This window comes from Pongo pygmaeus, chromosome 4 (genome assembly GCF_028885625.2).
Source record: "Pongo pygmaeus isolate AG05252 chromosome 4, NHGRI_mPonPyg2-v2.0_pri, whole genome shotgun sequence".
NCBI classification, from domain to species: domain Eukaryota; kingdom Metazoa; phylum Chordata; class Mammalia; order Primates; family Hominidae; genus Pongo; species Pongo pygmaeus.
Window position 1 is genome coordinate 16,967,968 of NC_072377.2, and position 16,561 is coordinate 16,984,528.

General features: G+C 42.5%; 1 protein-coding gene across 4 annotated transcripts in view; it reads right to left on the reverse strand.

Annotated features, from left to right (window-relative positions):
- The window catches only part of RETREG1 (reticulophagy regulator 1), a 150,537-nt gene that overhangs the window by 92,252 nt on the left and 41,724 nt on the right, over nt 1-16,561 (reverse strand). For all 4 annotated transcript variants that reach the window (XR_008502850.2, XR_010126365.1, XR_008502849.2 and 1 more), the window contains exons 2-3: nt 13,251-13,357; nt 7,010-7,040 (exon numbers count right to left, since the gene is read on the reverse strand). Coding sequence is in view for 1 of the 4 variants with exons in the window: in XM_054489919.2 (XP_054345894.1) it covers nt 7,010-7,040; nt 13,251-13,357 (138 nt within the window). In the remaining 3 variants the exon portion in view is untranslated. The remainder of the gene's footprint in view (nt 1-7,009; nt 7,041-13,250; nt 13,358-16,561) is intronic.

Consider the following 16,561-nt stretch of genomic DNA (forward strand, 5'->3'; position numbering starts at 1 on the left):
AATGTCAGAATTACTGTTACACTTAACATGGAGCGCAATTAAACCTCAAGCTATCAGGTAAACATTTAATGCTTTTTATTTGGGAATTCAGATCAGCCAATCTGTGGCTAATCCAGGCAAGTTTGATATAAATAAAGATATGAGTCATAAATATAAAAAATACATTTTTCTCACTAAGTTCCATTCCTCAGAGGAGACAATTTAGCAAACACTAGATGACTTTCTACTTTTAAGAGTGACATAATGTTGTGCTCAAGGATTTAATGTGTTAGACATCTCTGATTTAAGTGCTCCAATTTGTTCTGGGCCTATAAGCTGGGTGAACACCAAGGACTTGGGTTTTACAACCAAAGATTCTTGAATCCTTTCACCTTCCCACCTCCAACCCCTCCGCCCGCTTGAAAGCATACAACCAGCTAGAGCATTTTCACTGTTCATTTTCTGGAAACCCACAAAACAAAAGAGCATTTCATTGCAAGAATCAGGGCCACACAACTGCTTCTCCTAAGAGTTTGAGAGACAGACAGGCTGAGGACGCCCACAATCTGACCAAGCTAGAGGCAAAAAAAACCTCACAACTCCCTTTGCTAATCCGTGCTGGTTCTAGAAAGACTGACTGTTGAATCTGTGCTCTGCCTCTCAAGAATCAGCTCAAGGTAAGGCCATCAGATGCAATGGCCTAGCTGCAAGCTTGGGAAGCCCCATCCACTTCCTGCAGAGAGCACACTGCTAGGGGCATCTGGATTCCTGGAATATCCATCAGAAAATCCGATAGCTCTCAGCCATAATTTTCAGGTTTCAAGCTTTAGATGCCAAGGAAAAAATTGCTTTAAATTGGCACCAAACAATAAAACAAGACTCATGATGAGAATAACTTGTTCATCTGAGTTACAATGTACCAACTATTAAAGAAATTTTGAATGATTTGTTGTATGTAAAGTTATTTCTTTCTAATTTATAACATACTTGGAAAAACCTGGCCAAACTGAAAACAATTTTATGTTTTTAAATGATGCTGTGCATACAGAAACGGTCACATGCATACTTTCTCATTCGTTAAGAGGACTTTATTCAATCAAATGCTACAGTTTCATGCAGAAAGGAAAAGCTGTTATAATACTATGGATCAGGTTTCAATTCAGTGCTAGGAATGAACCATAAAGATGTCAATTTGGTTCTGTTGGCAGACAGCTCTATGTAAATCCTGTTCACAGATTGTAGAGTTAGCGTTTATTAAAGAAATAGGTCAAGCGTGGGTCCTTCTCAGAACATACCCACTGAGAACCACATTTTCACAAAGGAATTTTCCAGGTACAAATATTGACATGTGAATGGCATATGATTAAAGTTATCTAATGTTGATTGTTGATGAGGCCATCAGAAATTAGACTCTGGGTTTAACATTACATTCAGTGTAACATTCGTGAACTTTATGAATACTCTTTAAACATCCAGAAAAACCACACTTGCATAAGTGTACATATCCACTACCATCTTCATGCTAAATTCTGAAGGTAATACTTTCAGCTTAGTGTAGTTGACAAAAGCAATTTTTCCCAAAGAGTAAATGATAGTTTGTGAACTACATAACGAGCCATTAGGATTGTAGGGAAGGAAAGAAGTTACTTCTCAATGTAAAAGCTTAACAATGGCACTGTGAGTGGTGAATGGCCCACTATTTGATCCACTTTTTTTTAACAGTGAAATTAATGCTAGGAATGCTTCTTAAAGGTCCTGAAATGCCATGGAAAAAAGGCTTGGCTTACCCTGAGCAGAAAGAGGAAAAATTAAGCCTTTCTGCCTAACCTGAGAATCTCAGTTGTGCAGCCAAAGGGCAGTTGGAGGTGATTTCTAGCTCCTGCCATGTGAGGGGAGGTTTCTGAGCTCAGCACCTGTGAATGCGGAGGTGAAAAAACCCTAATCCCACGTGGCTCACATGAGCAAAAGAGCACCTCTGCCTTCAAAGATCTACTTATCAGTCACTGTATTTTGTTCTTGAAACAAAGTGTTTTTTAATTTTTTAGTGTTAAAAATATAAGCACTATCTAGTGCCAGATGCTAAGAATCACTGCAGACAACAAATCAAATCATCAAAGAAATTCGAGGAATAAGTATTTAATTTTACATCTCCAATGTGGTAAATACCGTTACACATTGGAAACTGCAGTGGACACACAGAGGAAAGTATCCCCTTGGTGTAACTTGGCGTAAAAAGACAGCAATATGAAAGGGACACAGAAATCCCTCACATTGCACCATCATACACTTCTCAGGCTGTATGGGGTACTTGGAACAATTCACTTGTACCTCCCACTAAGCAGATGAAAAACTGAGGCCAAAAGAGAAGTGAAGTTGGCAGGACCATGAGCTGCAGGGTTGGGACCAGGATGAAAGTTAGTAGTACCTGGATATACACCCAGCCAATTCTAGAATGAATAAGACCCTTCCTATAAATGGTACTTCCAGCCGGGCGCGGTGGCTCATGCCTGTAATCCCAGCACTTTGGGAGGCCAAGTTGGGCGGATCACAAGGTCAGGAGATTGAGACCGTCTGGCTAACATGGTGAAATCCCGTCTCTACTAAAAATACAAAAAATTAGCCGGCCATGGTGGTGGGCACCTGTAGTCCCAGCTACTCGGGAGGCTGAGTCAGGAGAATGGCGTGAACCCGGGAGGCGGAGCTTGCAGAGAGCCAAGATCGCGCCACCACACTCCAGCCTGGGCGACAGAGCAAGACTCCGTCTCAGAAAATAATAATAAAAAAATAAAATAAAATAAAAATAAATGGTATTTCCAGTAGGCTGCCTTCTCTGGGACATGTGAGCACTTCCCCAAAGGAGAGAAATAGCCTAATTTAACAAAAGCCCTAGAATAGGGAGCTTCTCACTCCATAACCAAACCTAACAGTTAGCAAAGTATGTCCTTCGGTTCTGCTGTGCTAATATTTTTTCCAAATCATCATTAAACACTCAAACAGCTTCTGTATTAAGAGAGAGCACAGCAGAAATTCTCACATGCAAATTTTAGATGCATTCAGAAGGGTTGTGGGTGCAAGAAAGAAGGGGAGAAAATACCTTGACCAGTCAAACTGAGTCTCAGTAAATCTGAAAGAACCCTGAGTCAAAGAGCACGGAGTGCTTTTTCAAATCCATTGAAATTACACTAGCTCAGCTTGTCTAATCTTTCCCCAACCACAGTTAGAGAGAAAGCCTTGATTTCCTTCCCTGACAAATGAGGTAACCCAGGCATAGAAAGCTTAAGACACCGCCGGGCACAGTGGCTCATGCCTGTAATCCCAGCACTTTGGGAGGCCAAGGCGGGTGGATGACCTGAGGTCGGGAGTTTGAGATCAGCCTGACCAACATAGAGAAACCCCATCTCTACCAAAAATGCAAAATTAGCCAGGCGTGGTGGCACATGCCTGTAATCCCAGCTACTCAGGAGGCTGAGGCAGGAGAATGGCTTGAACCCAGGAGGCGGAGGTTGCAGTGAGCTGAGATCACGCCATTGCACTCCAGCCTGGGCAACAAGAGCGAAACTCTGTCTCAAAAAAAAGAAAGAAAGAAAGCTTAAGACACTTACCCAAGGCAGCCCAGGATATCTGTGGCGGGCAGGACTAGGACACGGGCTCCAAACTGCCAGCCCTGAGGTGGACACATGCCTAGGGCCTGTGTGCCTTAAGGGTGCCATCTTCAGCAAACATCCAAATCCCTGGCTCTGTTCTCATCAACAGCCTTCAGATCTTAATTCAATTTGCCCAATAGATTCTCCTGCTTAAGAGAACCAACTTAGAGATACCTGATAAACACTACTTCAGTCATAACACATGTTGATGGCTTGTACCCTTGATAGGATGATGAAAATGACATTTTACCTCTGAGATTTTTCTCCCAAAAACACATATCCCCAATCTAATCATAAGAAAAACATCAGACAAATTTCAAGAGGAGGCATCAATGACTAGTACGCCTCAAAACTGCCCATATCAACCAAAACCAAAGGAAGTCTCAAAAACTGGAACAGCTAAGAGGAGCTTAAAGGGACATGACAAATAAATGCAATGTGGGATCCTAGATGGGATCCTGAAACACAAAAGTTACATTAGGTAAGAACTAAGGAAATCGGAATAAAGCACGGACTTTAGTTAATAAGAATAAATTAGCTATTGCTTCATTGATTGTAACAAATGTACCATACCAATGTAGGATGCTATTAATGGGGGGATGGGGGGGGACTGTTTCCAGGAGGAGGGGAGTGTATGGAAAGTCTGTACTGTCTTCTCAATTTTCTGTAAATCTAAAACTGTTTTTAAAAATAACGCCTGTGTGAGAGAACCAACTAATGCAAGATTCAAACCCACTGAACAGTTTAATTCCTTAGCAGAGCAAGATCCCTCTTACTCATACTTACAAATCTTTGTCTTAGAGCTTTAGTTAGCAGGAATCACTCCTCAGAGCCTACACACTTCTGTAGGAACAAATTAAATGTCTTTAATTTATTTTATGTTATTTTTTAAGACAAGGTCTCGCTCTTTTGCCCAGGCTGGAGTGCAGTGGCGTGATCTCCGCTCACTGCAACCTCTGCCTCCTGGGTTCAAGAGATTCTCCCACCTCAGCCTCCCAAGTAACTCGATCTACATGCATGAGCCACCATGCCCAGCTAATTTTTGTATTTTTTTGTAGAGTCAGGGTCTCCCTACCATTGCCCAGACTGGTCTCAAACTCCTGGGCTCAAGCAATCTGCCCACCTTGGCCTCCCAAATTTCTGGGATTATAAATGTAAGCCACCGTGCCCGGCCTGTAAATGTCTTTAACATACATGGAGCTGGCAAACAAAAATCAGAGCCATGCTCACCCTATCCCAGTTCCTATCCCTTATCATATTATTAATTCCTAAATTAACCAATTAATTTAGGAAGATTTGGTCTTAGAAGATGACCTGTGTGGGTAAAATGTATTTATATTACTAGATAGAAATTTTTTTTATTGAAAAGTTTTTTGAAAATTAATCTTTATTTCTATCAATAAGGCCTAAAAATATAAATCTTTTTTTTTCCATGTATTTCAAACCTTACTTGTTGGGTTAATTAAGATACTGCAAAAGAAAAGAGGAAACTTTCTTAAGTGAGTCACTGTACATATTTTATCATGATTGTAGAAATTATGTCATCATATCCATTGACAATATACCTTAAATTTCTGTTTCCAATTACACAAATTATTTTATTATATGAATACAAACTTTTTTGTTATTCATTTTTAAAAGAAATCTAAAACTTAAGCAGTATTTCTTGTCTGCTCTATTTATACAACTGTATTTATACAACTACTGGGTCAGAAATGTATTTTCTGCTTAGGAATCAGATTTTAAATTCTCAGTTTGCTTTTCATTCTCTTCTTTATCCTCCTCTTTACTACCGATAAAACTCTATCAGCAAAGAAAATTATTGCCTGTGCATAATTGTAATTTAAAATAATTCTAAAAACTCATACTGAACAAACTATGTATGAAATTCCTTGTCTTCATAGATGTCTTTTACTGATTTCCAACATTATACTGCATAAATCAGATCCTATTTCCAGCTGAGACGTTCTCTTACAGTTTTTTATTCAAATGGTTTCCCTAAAAGATGACAATGTAGAAAAAGCACTTGGAGCATGAAGCAGATAGACAGCAAAACCCAAAACACATTTTAATCCATTCCAAACACATGGCTGTTTCCCTATCTCAAAAGCGTAATTTAACGTTCTCTTTATCTTGACATTCCCACAAGCAATTTTCTATAAAATAGAAAGAGAACCTTAACCTGCCTATGCACAGCACACAGATCAGAGCACAGGGCAAGACAAACGCCTACCAGAGCCTATGCCAGCTCCTCCCTGGGGCCAGCCCACCCCTCCCAGGCTGCCCCCCACCTCCACAAGAAGCACCAGGGATCACGTTTCTCTTCTTATATCAAATGTCACCCTCTCTCCAGAGTCTCTTTGCAAGTCTGCATTCTGCCCATGAAAATTTGAGATTTGAAATGAAGGAACAAGCAAGCAGTTGTAAACAGATCATGAAATTAACCTTTCCAGCTGAAATAAGCCTTATTTGCATAAGCACAGCTTCCAAAGGTGCATTACATAAAATACAGGGTGATTTTTTATAAGATTTTTCATGGCATTATTTTGTCCTCCTTTCGCACAATTCATTTCGTGATGTCCACTTAGATACAAGTCAGGCTCCTCAGCCATCCTTTTTAAGTAATACAAATATATTTTAAGGCAGAAATTTAAAAAATCAATTCCTACAAAAATTTATTTTACTGCAATATTAATCCCCATACTCTCCTCATTTTCCCACCTCTCACACACCCAGTTGGTGGAGTGCACTGTGGTCCCCTCAATCAACTGCCCCATTCCTTTCGTTGTCCATTTGGAAACAGCCCCTTTACCATAGAATGGATGAATGGTGGACCTTCCATAAAAAGAGAGCTGAGGTTTGCCTCTGGCTGAGCAAGAAGCCCGCTGGCAGTCAGCATCTCCTGCACCCTCACACCTCACAGCCTCTCACCCTGTCTCTGTGTCTCCCCCACCCCACAGTCCTCTGAACTGACAGCATGGCTAACATGCTGTCGGGAACATTCCAGCAGCCTTCTCCAACTGAGTGCATGCAGCCCTGTTCTCCCAATACAGCAGTTTTGTTCACATCCCAAAAATGAGTCTGAAAGGAAATCCCAAAAGAAAATGCCTCCCTCCCCTCCCTTCCAAATCCTCACACATTATGATTCTCACAAATTCATGTTGCCCAGTATCATAGCAAGATACACGCCGCTTCCTAGAATGAGTCCCAACTTTATCCTTGGCCTCCGTTTGATGGTATTTTTCTTCATTTTCCCACTCTGGTAAATTACTCTTGGATTTAGATTCCTGTCACTAAAATTCTATTTCAGAGCTACATCTTGGTAGCTCAGTTCCCTCCCCTCACCGTCCCTCCATTAAGCACAACATGGAAAGAAAGTTCCCTACCTTTCACTGAGGCTTCTCCACAACTGTGCACCTGCAACAGGGAGAAGCAAAATGTGAAACTTAACAGAGGTATTTTTCTCCTGAAATATTTCTCAACTCAGAACTAGTCCAAGCTATTTAAAGTGCAATGCTCAGATCTTTAACACTCAGGACACCATCCAGTCATACAGTGTATACTGCTGGCACCATGGCTAATTCAGGCAATTCGTCCACATATATTTATTGAGATCCTACTACATGTAAAACACTTGGGTGGGTACCGTGGGAGACAGGACATCCTATAATACATGGACGCTGCCTCGGGGACTTCATTGTCCCCTGGGGCAGACAAAATATGCACCCAAGTAAATATGAACCAAGATAGGCAGTATAGGAACTAACTATGCAAGAGGGAGGCACACACCATGTGAGTTCAGGGAAGAGAGAAAATGCAGCTGCTCAAAAGGCGCCAATAATAGAAATGGCATTTAAGGTGAGTCTTGACATGGTGCTGACAAAAGGAGAACTAAGACAACTGTTATTTGAAAAAAGGAGATTTTTATCTATTCTTCTTTAGATGTTTTGAGTTTTATCTAGGTGCAAAAGAAATCAATATGAAACATAAAATACATACACACACACACACACATATACATATGCACACCTAGATCTAATTTGCTTTCTTAATTTTCCAATGAATGTCTTTATTTGACTACATCTTGATATTGTACTCCCAGCTACCCGCTTTAATGCAGCTCAATGTAAGAAACGACCACGAGGAAGCTTCTGCATTTTCCATCCAACAAAAAGCCAAATGTGTTGTCCCTTATGTTTTTCAATATCCCCTATCAAAGATCTATGGGATAAATCCTTCTTAACTTTTACTTCCAGAAATAAGTTTCTCAAAATTACTTGCTTCATTTTTTTCAGATAATTAGAATTGTACAATTGATCTGGTTTCCCTTTTTGCCTTGGCTGCCAGTAAGCATGTGGATAAATCTGTTGATCAATCAATGGTTACCAGGTTAGACTCTTGCTCCTCTTCTAGACCTCTTTTGAACAGTTTTGTGCTTATGTTCCAAATAAGCTTCTTCAAACTTGTTGGAGGAAGGTGGCATATAAAAACAAATGGAGAACTCAAAAGAATGCAGGGGACTGTGAGCAACAGTAAGGTTTCAACTAAAGTTGGAAAGTCGGAAAGCATCAGCTCAGCTTGTCATTTGACAATTCTCTAACAATCCTGGGGTCAAGAGTGGAGAAAGTAGATGATGGTATAGGATGGGCATTGGCTTGTTTGTTTTATTATTAAAAAGTAAAGAAATGAGTATAGCTGATGGATAAAGAAACAAGGACCTTTAGAATGGTAAGGACAGCATGTCTGTAATCACTGAGCATGCACCAGGTAGGAGCTGAGCAGAGAGAGGAAGTCAGTCTAAAGGCAGGGCTGAAGAACAGTACAAGTGGCAAGAGACTTAGGAGGGAAAGAGTCCACCCAAGAGTCAAAGAGCTGGTTCAACAGGCACGAGAGGCCAGGGAGGAATGGAGAGAGGGTACACTGAGAACTAACTCGCAGACTCTGCAGATCTTGGAGACACTGTACTTCCGAAGGTCAAGGTCAAAGATGAGGCTACCTGATAGGCAACCAAATCCAGGCCATCTGACAAGCTATCAGAGTACAAGTTGGAATGGCAGAGAATGGGGAGTGCACGAAGGACTACAGTTCATGGGCCACAATCCCTACTGAGACCACAGTTGATGGCAACCAGGGTGCTGAGGCCAGGCATCAATGGACATTGTAGATTTCACAGGAAGGAAAGTATAAAGCAGCAGTGGTTGCAGATGCTCCACAGGTGGCTGTGGGGAGCCACAGGCCACCCACTGAACCCTCCTCCCACAGCACAGGGCAGTAGCTAGAGAAGATCTTCAAGAGAGCTGGGGGCCAGGCACGCTGGCTCACACCTGTAATCCCAGTGCTTTGGGAGGCCAAAGCAGGAGGATCACTTGAGGCCAGGAGTTTAAAACCAGCCTGGGTAACATAGCAAGACCCCATCTCTACAAAAAATTAAAAAAGAAAATTAGCCAAGTGTGGTGGCATGCACCTGTAGTCCTAGCCACTCAGGAGTCTGAGGTGGGAGGATCACTTGACCCAGGAGCTCAAGGCTGCAGTGAGCTTTGATCACACCACTACACTCCAGCCTGGGCAACAGAGTGAGACCCCAATTATAAAAATAAATAAATGAATAAATAAACAAACAAGAAAAGACAGCTGGGGGCAGAAATGATTGGTTCTATCTCAATGAGAGAGAATTAAGCTAGTCATGGAAAAGTTTCAGGATGCAGGAGGAGTTTTCCAGGCCACAGAAGAGTTCCCCAGAGTTCAGACAAAGGCGTTAATGCAGGGAAGCACATACTCAAGGTACATAACAATGAGAAAGAGAGGGAGAGAGAGAAATCTATCCCAGCGAGAGGATGTTCACAAGCAATGCAAAATAGACATGGGCTCCCACAGGTTTCACAAAGATTCATTCACAAGATGATATCACTGACTTTTTTGTTTGTTTGTTTTTGAGACAGAGTCTCACTCTGTCACTGAAGCTGGTGTGCAATGGCGTGATCTCAGCTCACTGAAACCTCTGCCTCCCGGGTTCAAGTGATTGTCCTGCCTCAGCCTCCTCAGTAGCTGGAATTACAGGTGCCCACCACCACGCCCGGCTAATTTTTTGTATTTTTAGTAGAGACAGGGTTTCACCATGTTGGCCAGGCTGGTCTCAAACTCCTGACCTCAAGTGATCCACCTGCCTCGGCCTCCCAAAGTGCTGAGATTACAGGCATGAGCCACTGCGCCCAGCCTTGTCCATCTATTTCATATTAAGCACCTAAGATGGTATCAAAGATTGTAACTGGGAGTCATCAAAGTCATAGAAGCAGAAAGTAGAATGGTAGTTGCCAGGGGCTGGAGGAAGGGGGAACAGGGGAAACGGGGACTTGGCTGTTCAATGGGAACAGAATTGCAGTCATCAAAGATGAAAACGCTCTAGGGATCTGCTGTACAACAACATGCACAGGTAATAGTACTGTACACTTAAAAATTTTCTGAGAGAATAAAACAAAAATAATAACTGGGGGAAGGGTATAATTAAACTCAAACTCTCAACAATAAAAGTTTCATATTTTTAGTGAGAAAACGTGGGAAGCAGAGAAGTTGGAAGAGAGGGAAGGAGAGGAGACTGCTGACTTGGTCGTCCTTTCATTGCCATTGTCATTGCTATAAGCCGGGGTATCTAACAAGAGTAGCTGGCAGTTCTGATTGAAGTCACAGAGTTACCGTAACTGCATCTGGATCTAACATGAAGCCAAACTGTGCCCTGCAAAGACTGATTCATTGCAGCACCCTGCGCTAGGAGGCCTGCGAGATGGGGCTGCTGCCAACTATTCACAGGACTCCCCAATGGGCCTTTGTCCTAAGAGACTCTACTGAAGGAGGATGAAGCTGGCACCAGAGTTTCTTCAGCACAGACAACAGAGCTCTAGGAAGACAGAGTAATTATTCCCATTTCTTTCTTTTTTTTAATTTTTCATGCAGTAGAAATGCTATACTCAGAGCAATGTCATCTGGTGAAGACTGAAAGCCTGTCCTTGGGCAAAGGCCTGATCCACAGGATTGTGGGGAGGCTCTGCCTCGACAGAGGTCTGGTTCCCCACAGGGAGCCCAGCACCCAGGATGGGCCTCAGCACAGAAAGGGGCTTAACACAGACTGACCCAGGAACGCACAAACCCCATGTGGCCCTGATGACATGTCAGTTGGGGGAAGTAGACAGCTACTGTGCTGAAGGCCCTTCTATTTGACGCTTTTATTGACCTCTTATAAAGCCCTGTGGTATGAGGATGTTTTCTGCCATTTCACAGGACAGAGAGGTTCAGATGGTACAGGAGGCTGACTCATAGCTCACAAAGATATCAAGTCGCAATCCCTGGAATCCGTGATTGTCACTTCATGTGGAAAAAGGGTCTCTGCTGAGGCGATTAGGTTAACAAATGTAAGATGAGAAAATCATACTGGATCATCTAGGTAGGCCCCAAATGCAATCACAAGTGTACTTACAAGAGGAAGATGGAGAAGTTTGACATAGACAGAAGAGAAGGTCAGGTCTCTGCATGAAAGCAGAGATTGCAGTGATGCAGCTGCAAGCCATGGAATGCCTGCAACCCCCAGGAGCTGCAAGAGGCAAGGAATGGATCCTTCCTTAGAGACTCCAGAGGGAGTGCAGCCCTGCCAACGCTTTGATTTGGGCCCAGTGACACTGACTTTGGACTACTGTCCTTCAGAACTTTAAGAGAAGACGTTTCTGCTGTTTTGAAACACCAAGTTTGTGGCAATTTATTACAACAGCCACAGAAACAAATGCAGTCTATCATGGGGCTTCTCCACAGGTAGGAAATGGAATGAACTAGCTCAAAAATGAGGCCCTTTAGGCTGGCATTCTTTCTATTCTACCACCTTAATTTTTTTAAAGGACTGAATCCTTGCAATGTAAAGGTTTCCTGCAATTTGTGAGTATGAAATTTCCACATCTGCATGAATATCAAGCCCATGAGTCAACAGTGGAAACGATCTGTGTGTGAGGGGCCAGGAGTGAGAAAAAGACAGTTGCAAAGTCTTTCAGCTTTACCTTTGGCCTTCCACACATGTCTATTCCTTATAACTTGTGCCCAGACTAGGGCCAAATTTGAGGAAACACTGAAAACACTCAGATGCTCAGCTTGCTTCCTGGGTCCATGTTTAGCTTACTCTACGCCAAGATAAAATGGTTGCAGATAAAATGTATGAGTGGCTTTATGTCCTGAGATTTCCCTGAGGGAGTTCCTATAGAGGGTGAACATATCACAGTCCATTTAGGAAAACAGGCTCTCCTCTACCAGATATGAGTCAAGGCAGATAAATAAGAATCATCAAGGACTGATCCACAGATGAACTCTGGCATGAAACCCTAATGCATGGAGATGCCCCACCTCAAGGCAGCCTTGATACATGTGTGGTAAACAAGTATCACAACAAGTACCTGTTTGGGCTGAAATTGGGGAGTTAGGTGTCTGTTCCCTGAAACAGAAAAAAGGAAAGTGAAGATGGAGACAGAGGGAAAAAAGGGAGAAAAGGAAAAGTGCATTGAAGAATACAACTGAAATCCACAGATTCACAGAAAGCACTAAGGGCACAAAACCAAATTTGTTTGCCTTCCTGGAATCTTGGGAAGGAAATATCTTCAAATCTGGAAACATACGAATATAAAACAATCTAAAGATGTTTTACATGATGATTGAGTTTAAAAACTGTAAAGACTTATAACTGGATTTCAAGCAGATCCCTAGAACACCATGATAGTAAATCCGTACCAGCTAACATCGCTGGCTTCTAGTTGCCATCAGGGAGGAGATGGGTGCCTCCCATAGGGCGGGCCTAGATATCCCTGCCAGGACTATAATCCAGGCAGCTCTGATGCACATCGGTCCACACGGACCTCCACCAAAAGCATCCCTCCATTTGGGGTGCATTTAGTGAAATTAAATGTCTCTTTGTAACCTCCTGGTGGCTATTTCTGATAAAAATCTATCTTATTACATTTAAGTTTATGGGGCTTAATTATGCCCAGAAGGGCTTTTCCCAAGCTTACAAAAACTAGCTCAAACACTGGTACAAGAGGCCCCTCCAAGTATGTAAAAGACTTGAGTCAGATTTGTAATGCAGTTAAATTACTCAAAAAGCACCTCAGGCCAATTTTTTTTTTAAACCAAGCTCTTGCTTTTAAACTTAATGTTAAAATTTATTCATTTTTCATTATCAACTCATTTTTTAAAATTATTTAACCATCGCTTGCTTTTCACCCCTGAATTAGTTGTTTTTCTTCATTGAGGCCGAGAAAATTTTTACATAAACTAGTCCATTTTCCAGTGGCCCAGTTTCATCATGTGAGATGTAATAAATATTTAACTGTTATCCTCACTGCAGCCTACTTAAATACCAATGTGGTATTTAAAATAGCTCTTAAGGCCAAGAGAAAAACCAGTACACACAAACCTTTCACCTAGAAGCAGTAGCTATAAAGACAGCATCAACTCAATAAATTATCATATTGAAAACAGCTAAGTCAATGCCTATATTTGCTTCTGTTCAAAGGACTAATTGGCTAATATGCCTACACAAAGATCAGAAATACAGGGTCTAGAAAATTAAATACCACATAAATAAAATCTGAGTTTTCTTACCTCTTGTTCTAGACAAAACCATATCCTTTATTATTTGCATAATAACACGCCCAAGTATCATGACGGAAATCAGGTGATATACTCTCCATGGAGTCAATGCAAGGAACCTGCAACAGCGAAACACAAATCAGTATTTCAATTTGAGGATTTTTAACCTTGTTAAAATTGGGTTTACTTCCTGCCACAGAAACAAAAAATGCATTCAATAATGATTTCACTTTTTTTTTTTTTTTTTTTTTTGAGGCAGAGTCTCGCTCTGTTGCCCAGGCTGGAGTACAGTGGCGCTACCTCGGCTCACTGCAACCTCTGCCTCCCTGGTTCAAGCAATTCTCCTGCCTCAGCTTCGCAAGTAGCTGGGATTATAGGCGTGAGCCACCACGTCAGGCTCATTTTTGTATTTTTAGTAGAGACAGGGTTTCACCATGTTGGCCAGGCTCATCACAAACTCCTGGCCTCAAGCGATCCACCCACCTCGGCCTCCCAAAGTGCTGGGATTACAGGCGTGAGCCACTGTGCCTGGCATGATTTCACTTTTCAAAATCACCCCAGTGTGACTGCATGAAAGTTATTTAATAGGCATCAAAGTCAGCAAAATGAAAGTGCCTGAGCCTGCGCACTTTTGTGCTAAGCTTTCTGCTCTACCCTCCAATTTTGGGCAGAGGATTTGCTATCTCGGGTATGGACCAAAATATTGTTCCCAATGCTGGGCTTCTCCAATAGCCGATGGAGAATGGAAGTGACCTGAAACAGAATTAGGATGGGCTGCAGAGCCAAGCTACGGGGCTCTCTAACAGACACGGACGGGCTGCACTACAGAGGCCCTTTACTCACCACCCTGTCTTGTGTTTTCATTTATGCCCTATTCACTTCTCTAATTACTCCCACCCTCGTCTCTTAAAAACAGCAGTTATTAGCCGGGCGTGGTGGCTCACACCTGTAATCCTAGCATTTTGGGAGGCTGAGGTGGGCAGATCACAAGGTCAAGAGATTGAGACCATCCTGGCCAACATGGTGAAACCCCGTCTCTACTAAAAATACAAAAGTTAGCCAGGCATGGTGACGTGCGCCTGCAGTCCCAGCTACTCGGAGGCTGAGGCAGGAGAATCACTTGAACCTGGGAGGCGGAGGTTGCAGTGAGACAAGATCGCACCACTGCACTCCAGCCTGGTGAGAGAGTGAGATTCTGTCTCAAAAAAATAGAAAATAAAAGCAGTTATTGAAGATCCAGTTTGCTAACTCTTTCTCTTTAAGATCATGCTCCCCTTTTGCTACCTGTCTACCTCCTCTCTGGAGGGAAACAAACTAAAAATTATTGACCATGAGCAGCACACAAACCCTGCAGTGCTTTTTTTGGGTGTGTTTATAAAGAAGTGAATGGCAAAGAAGTCACAAAGAGCGTTGAGCCTTCACATGAGATTAGAGGTCTGTTTACACAAGTTAATTGGCCAAGCTGCCAATGAATGTTAACTTTGATAGAATCACAACTCATAGAAAAATTAATTTAATAAATGTTTAAGACTGTTTGCAAGGCTATAAAGAGAAGTAAAGAACACATGAATACTGCCTTCTGCAAACTTGCTTTCTCATCAGACAAACACAGGCCAAGCTGACAAAGTCCAAGGCAGGCAAGGCTTAGGTGCTGTCACAGAAATGTGCAGAGAACAAGGAGAGGCACAGGGAGAGGGAGGATGGATTCACTCCAAAGCAGGGAAGGGTTTTTTTTTTTATTGGTTTTTTGGGTTTGTTTGTTTGTTTCTGTTTTTTTTTGAGATGGAGTTTCACTCTTGCCACCCAGGCTGGAGTGCAGTGGCACGATCTTGGCTCACTGCAACCTTCTCCTCTCAAGTTCAAGCAATTCTCCTGCCTCAGCCACCCGAGTAGCTGGAAATATAGGTGTCTGCCACCACGCCTGGCTAATTTATTTGTATTTTTAGTACAGACGGGGTTTCACCATGTTGGCCAGGCTGGTCTCAAACTCCTGACTTCAGGTGATCTGCCGGCCTTGGCCTCCCAAAGTGCTGGGATTACAGGCACAAGCCACAGTGCCTGGCTGGGAAGTTTTTATAGAAACGGCACTTGAACTCGGTCTGGGGAGATGGATGCAATTCAGATGAAAATAGAGGCTCCTCCAATTAGAGAATACAACATGAACAGAAGATCAGACTCAGGAAAGGGTAAGGTACCTGTAGCAGATCGAGCAATCTGAGGTGGCCTCAGCAGGAAGAGAAAGCAAAAGGAGAGGGTTCAGAGACTGACAGAGAGACAAGATTGGGGAGCTAGGATTAGGGAAGACTGTGTCAAGCAGAATGCCGCAGTAAGTCTTATGCTACAAGCAATAGAGAGAAAGTCAAAGGTATAGAGCAGGGAAGTGAAATGATGGGTGATTTAGGGAAATGTCTGAGGGCAACAGGAAGGATGTGATGGGGTAGGGAGGAAGCATGCAGTCCAGACCACCTACTAGAAGGTCATGCAGTATGTTTGGTGAAAAGCAGATCAACATGAGATGCTGGGTGACTTGGTGGGTAAAGCCCTCCATCAGAAGGTGGCCAACCCAAGCTCTCACTGGTTCAAATGCTGTTTGTATGGCCTGGGCCAGCAAAATGAGCAAGTGGACTAGGTCAGTGTTTCTTAAATAACAGTCTGCAACTGCTGCCAGGTTGGCTGCCTGGAAAACTTGTTAAAATGTAGATTCCCAGGCCCCAGGCTCCTCCTCCCAGGCCCCCTGAAACAGGTGGTCTGATTACTAGTATTTGCATCTAATAAATATTTATTGATTGCCTAATTGCACCAAGCACTGTGCTACCAAAAGGGAATGGTGAATTAGGAGCATAGAAAGATGGAACAGACATAAAAGACATAAGTTACAGAATACGATGCTGCAGTCCATGTCTTTAGCAACAATCATTTGTTCCTCCACTAAATTTGTCCCGCCCCTAAGGAGCCACCACTTGCTCTATTTTTGTAGCTCTTGTTTGTTTTAAGCAAGGTTGCACTCCAGTGTTTGCTTGGTTTGGGGCCAGCCTCCTCACTCTCAATTCAGGATTCATTCTTGCTCTTGTTCATGTTCTGGGTGCTCCCAGTTTTCCCGACCTCACGTTGAAGTGGCAGATTTCATAGTGACCCACAATAAGAAACTCATTTATATTTACCTACATATAAATGAAAAACAAGTTTTGAAAAATATTTTCCTTACAACTCATAATGCAGTTCAACTTTTTCCATTCAATTCTATTATGCGTTTAAATACTGACTGTGAATCACTCGCCTGACGCAGGGCCCACTAATGAGCTGTAATGCGCAGCTCGGCTCCC